Source organism: Sciurus carolinensis, chromosome 10, assembly GCF_902686445.1.
Source record: "Sciurus carolinensis chromosome 10, mSciCar1.2, whole genome shotgun sequence".
Taxonomy (NCBI): Eukaryota; Metazoa; Chordata; class Mammalia; order Rodentia; family Sciuridae; genus Sciurus; species Sciurus carolinensis.
The window spans coordinates 52,673,146-52,689,801 of NC_062222.1; the positions used below are offsets into that span (position 1 = coordinate 52,673,146).

Consider the following 16,656-nt stretch of genomic DNA (forward strand, 5'->3'; position numbering starts at 1 on the left):
CATATATCTTCTACTTTCTTCCCTCCCATTGCAATGAGTAAATTCTACCTCTCAAACATTTGTGGATTCTTTTCACTCATGCTGTCTTGGAACACCTTCAGTTGTAACCAATGACTTATAGGCTGATTCCGGTGCCATTTGAACATCTATTGGTACATCTAGTTTTAGGAAATTATCTTGATTTCCCATCTGTCCATCAGAGCTAACCAAAACAAACACAGGTCATTTATATATCTTTTCTCCATGTCGCATTCATACTTTTAGCCTTTCAATTTGGATTTCATTCCAAAATTCTACCAGAGATGCTCTTGTGTTCAGTTTGTTACTTGTGTTCATGAAAACTATAATTTCTTATCTTACAAAAATTTCACATAGCATTATAAAGTTTGATAATCCCCCCTTGAAAAGGAGAAAAAGCCCTTCTATTGACTTTCCTGACCACATTCTAATAGTTTTCTTACAGAATCTTTATTCCTTCCTTCTTACATCATTTTCAAGTCTCTGCCTCTCTCTGGCTTCAAAATATCTGAGTTACTCAGGGCTAGCTCTGGGCTCACTTTTCATTCTCTGAGCAATTTCTTTCATTCTTATGAAATTAAACAGCATCCTTACATTTCACTGACTATGAAATATATATTTCAGGTCAATACTTCCTTTGTGACCTATAAGTTTATGTAATATCATCTAGATACTTGACATATGTACTTTGATAAATTCTCAAATACTTTTAAATTTTAATGTACAAAACTTGTCTCTGAGATTAAATTTCCTTGTCTGCCATGTAAACAGGCTCTTCTGCAGCCATCCAACCATCAGTAAACAGCATTTCCATTCACCCAGATTCTATATTCAGAAAAGTCATTCTTGGGCATTTCGTCTCTCTCTGACCCTCATCCAATCCATCCCTAAGCTTTAATGACTCTCCTCCCTAGAAACATCTTCCACTTCTCCACTTACCTCCAACTTCATTGTACTACTTCTCCAAAATACTATCCCTGATCACCAAGCCCATTACAATATCCTCTCCCACTGGTTTGCCCAGGTCTGCACTTGTTCTCCTCAAATTCATTCTCCACTCACCAGCCAAGATGATGTTTTTAAAAATGTAAATCAGTTCATGCAATCTGCTTACCATTTTTCAGTGGTTTCACAATATATATAAGAAAGTACCTAAAAGAAATTTAAACCCTGGAAATAATGTACAAGATCTTGTAGAATCTTGCTGCAGTTTACTCCACCAACTAAATTTTGTGTATCTTTGTCACTCACACACTCCATTTGCTCACATTTGCTCACATTTGCTTAAACTCATTGAGTTTTCTTCCACTCCTGAGCTTTGACTCACACTATTATCAGGGACAGGTACTATGTGACCTTCACTCTTTTGCCTGAACATTCCCTAGGTTTAAATATTGCTTCTTCAAAGAGATCTTCCGTTATATTCCACAATCTAGATAGAATTAATTTTCTCTATGAAATTTATAATGACTTTAATACACATTTGTATATTTATTATTTAATTACAGTCTCTTTAATAGAATTCAAGTGTCATGAAAATAGATAATGTTTTTATCTTTTAATTCACCACTGTAGTGCTAGAGCCTAGGGTCTTTATTTCTTCAGAAAAATAGCATTATTGAGAGACATTGTACAGATACAATGGGTAAAGTAAGCAAAAATAATTGTCTTTTTTGGTTTAAGGACATGCCATCACATGGCTCAAATAACTATTTTTACAAACATCCTGCTAAACACAAAAGGTCAGGCTGATGAAGACTATTTTTATTTAGCTGTAATATATTTTAAAGCACTTTTGTTTCATTACTTCAAATAATAGTTTTAGATGCCAATCACTTGCATAATATAAATAAAGACTGGTAAGACAAAGCTAAATAAATTATGCTTCTTGCAATTAAAGTATTCATAAAATGAGAGGGAAAAATCAGATACCCTTAGTCAACAGATATTTACTGAATGTCAATAACTATGCTAATTTCTGGAGGACACAAAGATGAATAACATATTTACACTGATCTGGACCAAAGGAAAGATAAACAGATTTGACAATACCAAGTACCTGTGTTATCAAATGTACATATGACATTTTATACTAATTAGAAAGTATCTAACACTACCTGCCTGAAGTAAAGAAGGGAGGGTATTCAGAAGGTAGATTTGAGGAGGACCTCCCAAAGGAAGAGTAGAGTTTTTTTGTTTCTTTCTTTCTTTCTTTTGTAGAAACAGGGTCTCACTAAGTTGCTTAGGGCCTCGCTAAGTTGCCGAGACTGAACTCAAACTTGCAATCCTCCTGCCTTGGCCTCCTGAGCCACTGGGATTATAGGCATGCACCACCATGCCCAGTAGAGTAGAATATTTATAGGCAAAGAAATGGGATCAGGGTGTTCCAGGTGAAGGGAGAAGCATGTGCAAGTTTTGTAGATCTACTTCACCATCAGTACACATAAGGATAACAGCATAATTTACATACCACACTGTCTTACTTCATCAGATATTGTAGAAAAATATATTCATTTTTGGAGACTGATTTGTTTTTCTACTAGATTGAGTACAGGGAAGCATAATCTTAAATATTTTAGATTTATGCTGTTTCAAAAAGCAAATTAAAAAAAAAAGAAAAAAGAAAATTAAGTATTTACACGTTCAAGATAAAAGGTCAACTGCAAAAGCATCTTAAGATGCCAGCTGGCTCAACATTTCAGACTACAGTATATTAATTAATAAGAAGTGTTTTTAAAGGACTAGTTATAGCAACATATAGCGAAACATCTGTTGTTCTAGCCAAGGCTGTCAGCCGAACCCTTTCCAACGACCAGTCTCAGTTTCGAGTTACCAGAGCTGTCCATGCAGCTCCCAGGACAGAGAGGGAAGAGATGTCCCATCCTGTTTCCAGCAGGCCACTGTAGTCACAGCTGTTGCACTCTGTTTCCAGAAAAGAAAACTGAAACAGAAATTTTCTTGACGTTCTCCTCTTCTGTGAATTTCAAAGGATCTGAACCCATAACAGTAGCTGTTTATTTGGAACTAAAACATCCTTTTAGTAGATCTTTCCTTGTGGCTTCCAGGTATAATGAATATGTGAGATTGCCAAGGATTTATATTTCCTATCCATTTGTTCTCAAATGTGCTCTACATAATTGAAGAATGTGGAAATGAAGTGTAGCACAGGAGCTCATAAAATATTTGAAGAACTGAGTCCCTATTTCATAATTTTTATTTAAAGAAATCTGTTCATATTCATGTAGATTTAAATAAACCAGTCTCCAACTTCAAGCTACCCACACCATCAGTCCAACTTCTTTTCTCATTCTTCTGCTTTCTTGCTTGAGGAAAATATCAAATCTCACATAAAGCATACATGGGATGTTCCTTAGAGGAAAACGCTGCTGTTAATTCCCTCCCACTTAAACATCCCATGAGCATAATAAAAGAAGAAAGAAGCAAGGTCTATTTCTAAGGAACCTAAGAAGTTGTGTTTATGCAAAAACAAGGTCTGGCTAGTGAGGATTTAAGAAACCTAATAATCCTGTCATTGGACTTCCTTGGGATCCTAACAGATGAATACACCTTCTCCATAATTTGGAGAAATGACTTCTATGGTCAAAGATTTTGTCATGAAAATTAATAAGTTCAGGCATTTGAAAATTTCTAATTTTTTTTTAATAAACACTAAGCCTTTTAGTAAAGTCAGAGATGGACACAATTCCACTAATTCATCCACAGTGCTTATCTTCCAACCTTCTCTCTTTCGAAGGACCAAATAACCATCAGGGTTATTATCCTTTGTGATTCTCAAAATCAGTGTTAGAACAACCCAGCTGATGTACAGAGTGAAGCCTTTCTCTCACTGCATTTCAGCAGCACAGAATCTGCATCAACAGAAATTGGTCACAGGACAGTACTATAGGAAAAGATGGGGGAATAGATGTTTGATGGGTCAGAAGAGAAAGTCCTTAAATACAACATAGGATGGAAAGTATGAAAACACTACCATACGTTCCAGAATTTATAAGAGAGAAGGTGGAAATGCAGAGGCAGGAGTTTGTTGTCTATTTTGTCAAGTTACAGGGTAACAAACGCACCCATCCCAATAAGAGCAGAAAACATTGATCAAAAATTTCAAATTCCCATTCTCATTATAAAACTACCTTCTTGTAGAGCATTATAAGTAGGCATTTTGATATATTTTGTCTTTATGATATAAATGGCATACTTTCATTACATTTTTGTGTTACTTTGTGAGATATAAAGTGGACCACATTTTTAAACCATATTTGACATTCTTTCCTTTTCTACTATCAGCTGCATCAAAAATATGAATCTGTTCCACTGTTTGTAGTATGTGAGAATTATTTCAAAAAATTATTGTTGAAATTGGTTTTGACTATTTGGACCCCTGAAATAAATAAATCCATATCTATTTTTTTCCTCCTTTAAACCACAGAAAGTGTTTTATGGCTCTTTTCTATTTTAACTCTCTTACTCAAAAAGCAAACAAGTCATGTCAGCTCTGGTCCTTTAAAGGTAAATACCTAAGTGTGATAACTAAGAATCCTTTTGCTATCAGCAAGAGGACTGCTCTTTAATCTAAGCTCCAGTGACAGATTCAATTGGATTTTTGAGTTGTGTAAAAACTAAAACAAATCTATCATCTCACTCGGCAAGCCAGCTTTCTGTGACCTTGCAATTCTTTCTGCTGCAAGGGAATGAGCATGGAAAGTGGTGTTTGTGAAGAAGAAAATATATAACCCAAAATAGGCTCAACTGAGGAAGTGTAGCTGCTGGTCTATCCCATACACTGCTGAAAGCAATTCTATAAGCAATCTAAATCATTCTGAAGATGTCTGTTTTCACTGGGACCCTGTGCACTATTTTGCTCCCTATTTTGCTAGGACGAAGTCACATAATACACTGTCCTCAGCATCTCAAACACTGTATTTGAGAATCTGCTCAGGCTGTCATGACAAAATACCTTATCCTTAAGCAACAGAAATTAATTTGCTCACAATGCCGAAGGCTGGAAGTCTGAGGTCAAGGTGCCAACAAGATAGGTTTTTTTGTCTAAGGCTTACAGGTGGCTGCATCCCTGTATATTCACAAGGTCTTCCCTCCTCTGTTCATTAATCTTTAACTTAAGATCACCAGTCATATTTGATTAGTGCCCACCCTTATAAAGTCACCTTAATTTAATTACCTCTTAATTTAATTACCTCTTAATTTAATTAATCTGTGTCCAAATAAGGTCACATTCTGAGTTAATGGGGATTGGGACTTCAATATATGAATTTTGGGAAAATACAATTCAATTGTCATACTGTGCCCTCTGGTGACCCCAGATTCATGTCCTTCCCATATGCAGAATGCATTCACCTTATCTGAATTGTCCCCAAATCATCACTCATTCCATTAACAAGTCTCAATTCAAAATCTCATTACATTATCATTTTGAGGTATGGGTAAGACTCAAGGTAAGATTCACTCTTGAACCAAATTTTTCTCTAGCTTTGATCCTGTGAAGTCAATTAAATTATCTTCTTCCAAACTACAATGTTAGAAAAAGCAAAGGATAGACATTTCCATTCCAAAAGGGAGATATTAGAAAGAGGAAATGGTCCCAAGCAAGACTGAAACTTGGCAGGACAGAGTTCATTAAATTTTAATGCTTCAGAATAATCCTCTTTAGCTCAGTGCTATGTCTTCTGGGCTCACAAGGGCAGTAACTCTACTCCTTTGCCCTGGTCAGTGCCTCAACCCCTCTTGCCCTGCCTGTGATTTGTGTCCTCTGGACCCACAGTGGCAATGGCAGCTCTGCCAACCTCAGTACTGCTCTGGGGTCTTTCTTCCCTTTTCTTGAAGGATAATGTCTGGTTACAGCAAAAGAGTTCTATTGGCCTAACCTATAAATCAAAACAGTCTGGCAACTTTTCTATTTTGTCCCAACTGTTACCTTCCATTCAAAGTTTTCTACTGAAATAACCTCATCTCTATCACTGCCTTCTGCTGAGATGCCCAGTTAGGTCCTTAAGCCATTCTTCTGTAATGTCTTTCTCAAATGATGGTCCAGCCATATCCTCAGTTTTCTCTCCAGAACATCCCTTCTCACTTTCTATGTGAAGAGACTGAGAATTTTCCAAGTCTTTAAGTTCTAGTTACTTTCTGTCTAACAATACATTCTTTAATTTTTCTCTCTCCTCACACACTCTACCACAAGCAACAAGGAGAAACTAAGCTATACATCCAATGCTTTGCTTAGAAATCTCCTCAGCTAAATACCCAAGTTTATTACTCTTACAAGTTTTACTTTCCACAAAACACTAGAGAACAATTTGGATGAATTCTTTTCAACTTTACAAGAACAGTCTTCATCCCAGTGTTCAATAACATTTCTGCATTTCCATCGGAGACTTTGCTGGGGAATCTTTGATGTTCATATTTCCATCAATATCTGTTAACTGTCTTAGTACTAACAAGTTTCAATATGAACATCTCTAAGACTATGAAATCTTTCTCTACTGTCCTTTTCTCTCTCAGCCCTCACTAGAACTGCCTTGCTAACCCATCTTTCTAACAACAGGGTCTTCAAGGCTTGATTGTTTTTACATTTACCAGTTCTTTCAGCCTGTACCAAGTACCCAGTTCCAAAGCCTCTTTCGCACTTTTAAATATCTGTTAGAGGAGCACATTATTTCTCATTATTGAAATCTCTATTGGTTTGCTGGGCAACATAATACCACAGACAGGGTGGTGCAGGCAACAGAAGTTTATCTCCTCACAATTCTGGAGTCTGAAAGTCCAAAAGGGCAGCAGTGTTACTTTCTTCTGAGGCCTCTCTCTTTGGCAAACTGATGGCTGTCTTCTCCCTATGTCTTCACACTATCCTCCCTCTGTGTATCTGTGTGTCTTCTTATGATAATACCAGTCATATTGGATTAGGGTTCTAGTACTTCATTTTTAAATGAATTACCTTTTTAAAGACCCTATATCCAAATGCGGTCATGCTCTGAGAGAGTGGGCATTAGAATTTCAACATGTGAATTTTGAGGGGAACACAATTCAGGCCTTAACAAACCTCTATAAGTTATCTCTAATTTATTTTCATCATCCTACAAAACCAACCTGTATCCCCTCTGCTTTAATATACATACTTTTCTAAGGCCATTCATCTCTCTTATGTGCCTGCATCCCTCTTTTTGGTTTAAAGTCATCATAGGCCTAGACTCTTACAGTGCTCTCAATGACCAAGTTTCCAATGGAAAAATAAAATGAAACTGAAAGTGAAATAGGACTAATAGAATGTAAAAAAGTAGATTAACATTTTAATCAGTTTTTTCACTATTGTGACTAAACGATCTGACCGGAACAATTTTAGGGGAGGAAAAGTTTATTTGAGGGCTCATGGTTTCAGTGGTCTCAATCCTTAGACAACAGGCTCCATTCCTTGGGGCTTGAGGTGAGGCAGGACATCATGGTAGAAGAGTGTGGCTGAGCGCAGCAGTTCACATTATTATTGCCAGTTATCAGTGACAAGTTCTGCTTCCTCAAATGTTGAAGTTTGAACACTAGAAAAGCACCAAGGCATTTCTTGGTGTTCAATCTTCACATCTGGAGAAACAGAACTGGGCCCTGATTGATTTTCATCACCGGTGTTATCAGAGGACAAGTTGTACGGGTTGGTCCAGAGGACAAGTTGATTTTTTCTAGTAATTTCAGGATTGGAAGAAATGCCAAGGCAAGCGTAGAAAGCAGATTTTATTCAAAAAGTAGTAACATAGACTTCTCCCAGGAGGAAGGGGGCCATAGCTGGTATCCTAGTATCCCAAGAAGTGAGAGCGCCCTGCCCCTTTTATACATTTTAGACTTTCTTTTTTCTCCTGCCTTTTCCCCCCTTATCTCTCTCCTACGTGACTAGGCCCAGGAGATGCTGGTGGGATAACCAAAAAGTGAGAAGCAAATGGGCAGGGTCAGAGCCAAATGGAGTGATCCAGGCAGGGAACAGCCCAGGAGGCATTAATTAACGACTGCCTGTCTGCAACCTTTTGGGAGAGGTAGTATAGATAGGTAATCTTAGTAATCAAAGGGCTCTGGAGACATTGACAATTCAATCTCCCATGGATGGTCTCCAACTTCTCGGATTCAAACTGGCCTCCATTTTCTCAATTTGACCTGATCACCTATTTACACTAAGTGCCAGTCTTTAATTCTGGTTTCAACATCATGATTAGAAAGCAGAAAGAGAGAGAGAGAGAGACTGCATTCCAGATACAAAATACATACTCCATAGCCATGCCCCAATGAACCACTTCCTCCATCCACACCCCAACTGCCTCCTGTTACCACTCAGTTAATCACATCAAGCATTAACTTGCTGATTATGTTAAGGCTGTAAACCAATCATTTCTCCTCTAACCTTACAATGTCTCACTTGTGAGCTTTTGAGGGACACCTCACATCCAAACCATAACAATTAAAAACAATACATATATGCAATATTGTCCTTTTTAAAATATGTGTGCACATAAGGGTTTTTTCACTTTGGGGGGCTTCACTTAATTTCTTGTAGGCATTAATCTACAGTCAATGGGATGTACATGTCAGTTGGATTTTGTAACTGTTTTGTTTCTTGGATATGACACTAACATAATATGCTTATATTCTTCCAATCCTGAAATTACTAGAAAAAATCAACTTGTCCTCTGGACCAACCCGTACAACTTGTCCTCTGATAACACCGGTGATGAAAATCAATCAGGGCCCAGTTCTGTTTCTCCAGATGTGAAGATTGAACACCTGAGAAATGCCAAGGCAAGCGTAGAAAGCAAGTTTTATTTAAAGATAGAATGGAGACAGACTTCTCTGCAGAGAAGGGGCCCCAGAGCTGGGTATCCAAGGAAGTGGGGGTGTCCTGCTCCTCTTATACATTTTAGAATTTCTTTTTTCTCATGGCCTTTCCTCCCCTGCATATAAGTGACCAAAGTGACTGGTGACCAAAGTGACAGGTGACCAAAAGGTGGGCCAAAGGAGGAGTGATGCAAGGGTGGGAAAAAAACCACCCAGGGATCCAGGCAGGAAGGCAGGAGGCATTCATAGCCCCTTGTTGGGGGGAACAACTCCCTGGAGGCAGGTCACCTTGACAACAGGTTGCAGCAGGGAGAAGGGCTCTGGAGGCATTAGAGGCAGTCTCCATTTTCCCAAACCAAATCAGCTTCCATCTTCCAATCAGACCTGATCATCTGTCTACACTGCCTGTCCTTTGTTCTTGCTTCATTTCCATAAGTATTACTAAGTTCTTATTTTCTCTCTTGGGACTGAAATTCTTAAGTATAGTCATTGAAACTGAAGCACCAAAAGTCAAGCTTAAGTAGCCCATGAAGTAGGATTTAATGTAGAGGTTCTTTGTTAACACTTTTTTCTATTACTTATACCTGAGAACTTTGTTTTAGCTGAATAATTTGTAATTAAAATAAGCAGTCCTGTAATTTTCACGTAAGAAAATGGAATGGTCTCTTCCAGGACACTTGTGCAGAGTGAAGGTATAGAGAGGTGGTCGGATATGATTCATGGTATAGTTCTTCAAATCAGAAGCTCTGGCAAGATCAGAAGTTTCGTGTCATATGAGGTTAACTATTTCTAGCTCAGACATTTAGAAAGAATAAATCTTGCACTGAATAATATGACTCCTAGATATTTTAATAGTTGGCTGTACTTTATTTCATTTCCTAGACTGATTTTTTTTAATGACCTAAACCTTAAAATCATTCATCCTCCTCTAACTGAATGTGATAGATGAGAACAGCTGCAGGCATTGCAGTCGAACCTGAACACAATACAAAGATCAGAGACTCTTTTTTTCCCCTTTGATTCATGAGGAAACATAACTAGAGTTTATTCTCACTAATTTATAATATGCATTTCAATTCAGCCTATATGGTTAAAATGGATTCTTAATACTAAAAGCAGCACTATAACTTTATAAGGGCTATATCACTTGTCTCCACCTTCCTTCCTCTTCCTGCTAGTAATTTCCTGTACCAAGGACAACAAATGGCCACAACATACATGTTGCCATGGAAAATAATTCCCACTGCCTCAGAAGCAGGATATGTCTATCATCCTCAAGAAATACCCAACATCAATCAACCTTTAAGTCCAGTTACAATAAAATTTGCTAAGACACAATGAAAGATTTGAATCTTCTCTATCCCAGACCCCCATTTTGCCTAAAAATCTCAAGACTAGGACTCTACCAACTAATCTCCTTTTCAACTTCACATTTATAACTGTCTAGCATCATTGTCCAGTCAGACAACACAATGGTATCTGCTCACAGCATTTGCACATATATTGCTGCTCAACTTTGTAGTTTCAAACAGGGTTTTCCTCGGCATTATATGAGGATGATGATCACAATTTTGTGATTTGAACATCTCACAAAGCAAAACAATTTCTCCCACTCCAGAGATTACCTTTGTAATTATATCAAAACTAGGGTCCCAAATGTTCAATACTTAAAGTAAATCTATAAGATTTTGTGAGCAGAGTGCTGAGGTAACAGTACATAATAGAAATAAAGAAACAAAATATAACAATTGTTTCACTTTAGAAGAGACATTCAGGATCTTTTTGGCTTTTCCTAACTATCTTCAAATATATTTCTAAATCATTAGCCAGAAGGTCCTAAACACCCTACATATATGAATCAGAAATTTTCTGAAACCTCTGTTCTACCTCCACATGCATTTTAATTGTGTCCATGTTTTTCTGGACTTTTTCCAGGTTTATAGTTGGAAGCCTCTTAAAAAGAATCTGATAGCTTTAGTAGGTTTTTGCTATTGTTGGAAAATAATTTTGTGCATTGACGGTTTGTGTCAGTCTATATAAAAGGATTTGCATAAACCGCTTATTCTCATTACTATACTTTTCTCACTATGAACATTTATTCAGAATAAATTTTTTGTTTTCAGATACTGAAACAATATATGCTTATATTGTTTTTGCACTCATTCTCTTTACCTGAATTTATTTGCCAGAATGGGAAATAACCATCACTGGCATGGTCATTTTATACATGCAAGTTCATTTTACACTTTGGGAGAAAATGATACCAGTAATTAATGAATGAGTGAAATCTTGAACTTTACTTAACCAGTATTTCAACTTTTTTCATCTTATTTTCATTTTCATTTATTTACTTAAAACAAAATTATCACACATTACTTGTGAAGTTCAATCTAGATGCCTAGAATACATCAGTAAACAAAACAAGCAGAAAAGTTTTGATCTTTTGTATTCTAGTAGCAGAATAAACAGAACACTTAAACTGAAAATAAGGAGCAAGGTAAGGGCCTCTGACTGTGCTAGAAGGACAGATTGCAATTTTAAAAAGGCTAGTGAAAATAGGAATCAGAAAAATTGACAATTATGCAAAGACTTAAAGGAGATGAGGAAGTTAGCCAGTGGAAATAATTGGTAGAAGAGGGCTCAGGTAGAGGGAAGGTCAGGGAGGATAATCTGGAGCAGGAGCTTGCCTGTTTTGTTAAGAAATAGTAAGCTGCTCCCACAGTCAAGAATGAAAATGTCAATAGGACCATCTCCCAGACTAATCTCCCTAAGCCTATAGTTAGCAGGTATGAGCTCACCCATTCTTCATTAAAACACACATGTACATTTTTGTAAACAGTATTTTCAATCTTATTGACAAATGTTTGTACTCACCACATTTCTATGAATTTTACATTGTTATTTTTCATTATATTATAAGCTTCAGGGTAAGGAATGGATCCTCTATTATATTTCCAAAATTATTTTCTATGCCCAACTGATATTTAACAGTGTTATCAACTATGAGAAGGAATAAAAGAAGATTTAATAGTCTGAGTTTTAACAGCCTAACTTAGTTTCCTGAATTGCAGTGGTAGAATCTTTTAGTCTTTATCTCAAATTCATAATGTACAATTGAAAGACAATAAAAACTTAGATAAAATATGGATCTGACTTTGATTTCACAAATATATGAATAAGATATATGAGTGAAAGTTCAGAAAGTTGAATGTAGTTTTCCAGGAAAAAAATTGTAATTTGAAGAACACTGAGAAAATCAAATGACTTTGCATGGTGTGGCTAGTGATGACATCTGTCAGCTACTGACCTGGATTTTCTGCTTTGATGCCTAATTTTCTATCTACTCAGTACTGGTCACCTGGATGGTAGTGTTCAGACCCTAAGGGAAGCTTCGCCTTCCACATTGATCCATTCCATGCTGTCTATTTCTAGAATAATGTCTCTCATGATTCTTGACCTTGCCAACTTTCATCCAAATTCACAACTTGCAGTCAAATGACAAGTCCAACTCATGAATAATGTATTTCCCTGGTTCTAAGATGCCTCTTAAGCCATATTTCAGAATTTTCTGATTTGTGTTAATATTACTGCTGGTAAGCATCAAAAGTAATTTATTAAATATATCTTATTCTGATTTTTTATGACTTCCAAATTCCCATAAAGAACAAATTTGGGAGACTGATTAACAATGTGAAATATTAAATGAAATAATTGAAGAATATTAATTTAATTCCATTTTATACAAAAAGCCATGTTGCTCAGTATTCAGTAACTTCAAGTCTACTTTTCTTGTAGACACAGAAAAATAGAAAAAAAATTATTAGGTATTTCACAAAACATCCTCTTAATCAACCTCCTGTTAAAATTGTACATGGCCACTTGTCATTCATACATTCTTTATCTATTTATGGTCAATAATATACCAGGGACCATACTAGTACAGGGTTCTCTTTCCAAAATTCATGACCACATACAAAAGAATTAGAAGTTACATTCTACTTAGGCCAGAGTTCTCCAGGATATTATGGTTCAAAACTTTGACCTATGTTTATCAAAACTCATAAGAGCTGATGGCTAATTATCAGTTGTATAAGCCATTTTCCTATTTACATATTTTAAAGTTAGTGAAATTTCCTCAGACTATTGTGAGCATTCATAGTCACTATTCAGAGAAAACTTCCCCAATAAAATACTATAATATAAACCAAATTAATATTCAGAAGGTTTCATAGTGAGCATGGTATTAAAATAATCTGAATATTTTTAAACTATTGGACAGACTATAATCAATAAAAAAGAACCAGGCCAACCTTTGCAGCAATGTCCCTCCAGAGTGACTTAATCAGTTTCTCTAAATAAATGTCTCCTTTTGGCAGTGTAGCATAGCCATGTCTAGTTTCTTTCTACCCAGGCTCTATAAGATTCTGGAAATACTTACTTTCTTCAGGTCAATTAAAATATATTTGTTTATGTTTGGATTAGTGCTTTTCATTCATTTGCGTAGGTAGAAACAAAAATTTGACCCAACCTACTTTATACTTTCTTGAGATTTACCTTAGCTATCTCTCTTTCATACACACACACACACACACACAAATTTAGCAAACTGATTAACAAAGAGAAATATGACTATATATACACATATGTATACATATTCATATACACATATATGTAAATATGTTCATATATTTATGTGTGCATATATATACTATATCTTTACATATATGTGTGTATACACACATGCATTTATGGGGTAATATTCACCAGTTTTTAATATATTGATATTCCTTAAGCATACTGTGTATTTGATGTATTTAATTATATTGGTAGAAAAATAGGATTTGCAGTAAGGTATTGGAACTATTATGCCTAATTTTTTTTTTTTTAATTTGCCAAAATGACTTCTTTGTTTCTTCCCAGGTTGTGAAAATGATGATCATCGTTGTGGTGACATTTGCCATCTGCTGGTTACCCTATCATATTTACTTCATTCTCACTGCAATCTATCAACAGTTAAACAGATGGAAATACATCCAGCAGGTCTACCTGGCCAGCTTTTGGCTGGCAATGAGCTCGACCATGTACAACCCCATTATCTACTGTTGTCTGAATAAGAGGTAAAAATGAACCTACCCAGTGCAAGTTCCTTGTCACCCTGCCTTTGCTGCAAATACATGTTGTGCCTGTTTCTTGGGGCTGATTTAAAATACAGAAAGACGGGAAAATGTAAAGATCTGCTGAGAGGAGCACAGAGCTTTGTTTTTAAAGAGTTCACCCTACTTCACAAAATGTCACATTTTAAAATTACATGTTCAAAACAGTGTTCAAAGAGGTTATAATTGGGCATTTTGTATATGGGGCCACTTCTCCCTCCAAACTCTTCGTAGTTTTACCTACCAAGGAAAAAGAAATAATTAAAAGAGGTAAACTGAAAATGTGCTCAAACCGGATGCAGTGCCACACATCTATAATCCCAGTGACTTGGGAGGCTGAGGCAGGAGGATCACCAGTTCAAAGTCAGCCTCAGAAAAAAGCAAGGCGCTAAGCAACTCAGTGAGACCCTGTCTCTAAATAAAATACCAAATAGGCCTGGGGATGTGGCTCAGTGGTCAAGTACCCCTGAGGTCAGTCCCGGGTACAAAAAAAAAAAAAAAGAAAAAAAAAGAAAATGTGCTCAAATCCTCCTCAAGATAATAAAAGTACTTCCTAGATTCATAGGTAATTTCTATAAGATGGAGAGATGATGGCTTATGTGAGTGGGCTCTGTTAGAAAAGATGTCTCATAGATAAAATAAATATTGCTGTGAGGGCGATATAATGTACAGAAGAAACGAGGAGAATCATAGTCCTCCTTCCCACAAAACAATGAGAGGTGATTTCTAGAGGGTGCAGCTTTCAGGGAGATGGAATGTAAAGAAGTCAAGCAGCAAGGGAAGGATGTTCATCAAGTTTTTTTTAAAAAATAGGGACACTTGGCTGACTGTGGCGGTGCACACCTGTAATCTCAGCAGCTTGGCAGGCTGAGGGAGGAGGATCACAAGTCCAAGGCCAGCCTCAGCAACTTAGACTCTTTCTCAAAATAAAAAGGACTGGGGATATTGCTCAGTGATTAAGCACCCCTGGGTTCAATCCCTGGCACCAAAAACAAAAACAAAAACAAAAAAAAAAAAAAAAAAAACCCATAGAGACAATTATTGTCAAACCTAAGACTAGAAGAAAGGTAAAATGTGGTTTCCAGATTTAAAAAACAAAACAAACAAACAAAAAAAACTCGTTTGTATGTTCCACACATAGAGGGGTATAACTAAATTTCACAAAATTGACAATTCCCTTAATAAACCAATATTTTTTTATGCACTAATAGAAATGGCTCTTTGTAGAAGTAACTGCATAAGCTAAATCCTAAGCTCTCTTCCCAGTTGGGGCTCCACCATACTGTGCCTTAAGTTTGTTAAATACTTAATTAACTCTTATTTTTCACTAATTGCATAAGCCATATCTCAATTTAAGCCACCCCACAAGCAATACTCTGCTTTTAAACTCCATTTAATCATCTACCAAAACAAGGATTTCACCCTTTCACATACGATTAGGTAAAAACCATTAAGATTAACAATTAATCCTACCATTAAATGATGTTTTAATTTATAAATGGTAATTATTTGTGGAGAAGTTATTTTTAAACACAGTATTCCATTTTAAGTGCTACAACCAGTCAGCCTGATTCAATTACACTTATGCAAATGTATAAGGTTAGTGTAGAAAACTAGTTTCTTTGTCGTATGGAAAACCTGATGCTCTTCCTTTGCTATTTGATGACTTCCTTCTCAGTGATGGGAAATTAAGACTCTATTCAAGCAAGAACTCAAAAGACTAATTCTAATACATAGATTCTGAGTTTGGGTAGAAAATCAAATTCAAAAACAAGAGTTGGCTTAACTGCCTTCAGTAAGGTTTCCTACAGCAGCTGGACAAAGGGTCTAATTGAAAACATGACTTCTTTCTGTGGCTCTCTTCTCAGATTTCGAGCAGGCTTCAAGAGAGCATTCCGCTGGTGTCCTTTCATCCAAGTTTCCAGCTATGATGAGCTAGAGCTCAAAACCACCAGGTTTCACCCAACTCGGCAAAGCAGCCTCTACACCGTGACCAGGATGGAGTCCATGACCGTAGTGTTCGACCCCAGCGACACCGACACCACCAAGTCCGCTCGGAAGAAGAGAGCAACTCCACGAGACCCCAGAGTCAATGGCTGCTCCCGCAGGGATTCCAAGTCTGCCTCCACCACTTCAAGTTTCATAAGCTCACCCTATACCTCTGTGGAGGAGTATTCTTAAGGACATTTCCTGAGGTGAAAAATTAGTGTGAGGCCATCCTGGTGCCAGCACAGGTCCCCATCCTCCTGTCAGTCTTGCTCTACAAACACTCTGGAAGTAGGAGGGCACCTTTTTTAGGCAGCTATGCTTAAGAAAGATAGCATATAAATATAACAAAGGCACTACTAACAGACACCCCCCCAAAAAATAAAATGAAGTGGATGTAACTACATTCTTCCAAACTCTAAATTATTATATGCAGCAAAAATATGTATCTAAAAAATACTTGTCAATTATCCAGTTTCTCTCATTTAAAAATTGCAGTATGTTTTTGTGACATTAAAATGACAGACATTCAGTTTTCCCAAAAGATTCAAGAAGGTTTAAAATACATTATGAGTGGGCTGGGGTTATAGCTTAGTGGGTACAGTGCTTGTCTTGCAAGCACAAGGCCCTGGGTTCAATCCCCTGCACCGCAAAAAAAGAA

At 36.7% G+C, this 16,656-nt stretch overlaps 1 protein-coding gene across 1 annotated transcript in view; it reads left to right on the forward strand.

The window, feature by feature from the left end:
* Tacr3 (tachykinin receptor 3) overlaps positions 1-16,190 on the forward strand; it is a 95,245-nt gene extending 79,055 nt beyond the window's left edge. Inside the window, exons 4-5 of the mRNA XM_047567157.1 lie at positions 13,777-13,973; positions 15,878-16,190. Of these exons, the coding sequence (XP_047423113.1) occupies positions 13,777-13,973; positions 15,878-16,190 (510 nt within the window). The remainder of the gene's footprint in view (positions 1-13,776; positions 13,974-15,877) is intronic.
* The last annotated feature ends 466 nt before the right edge of the window (positions 16,191-16,656 follow it).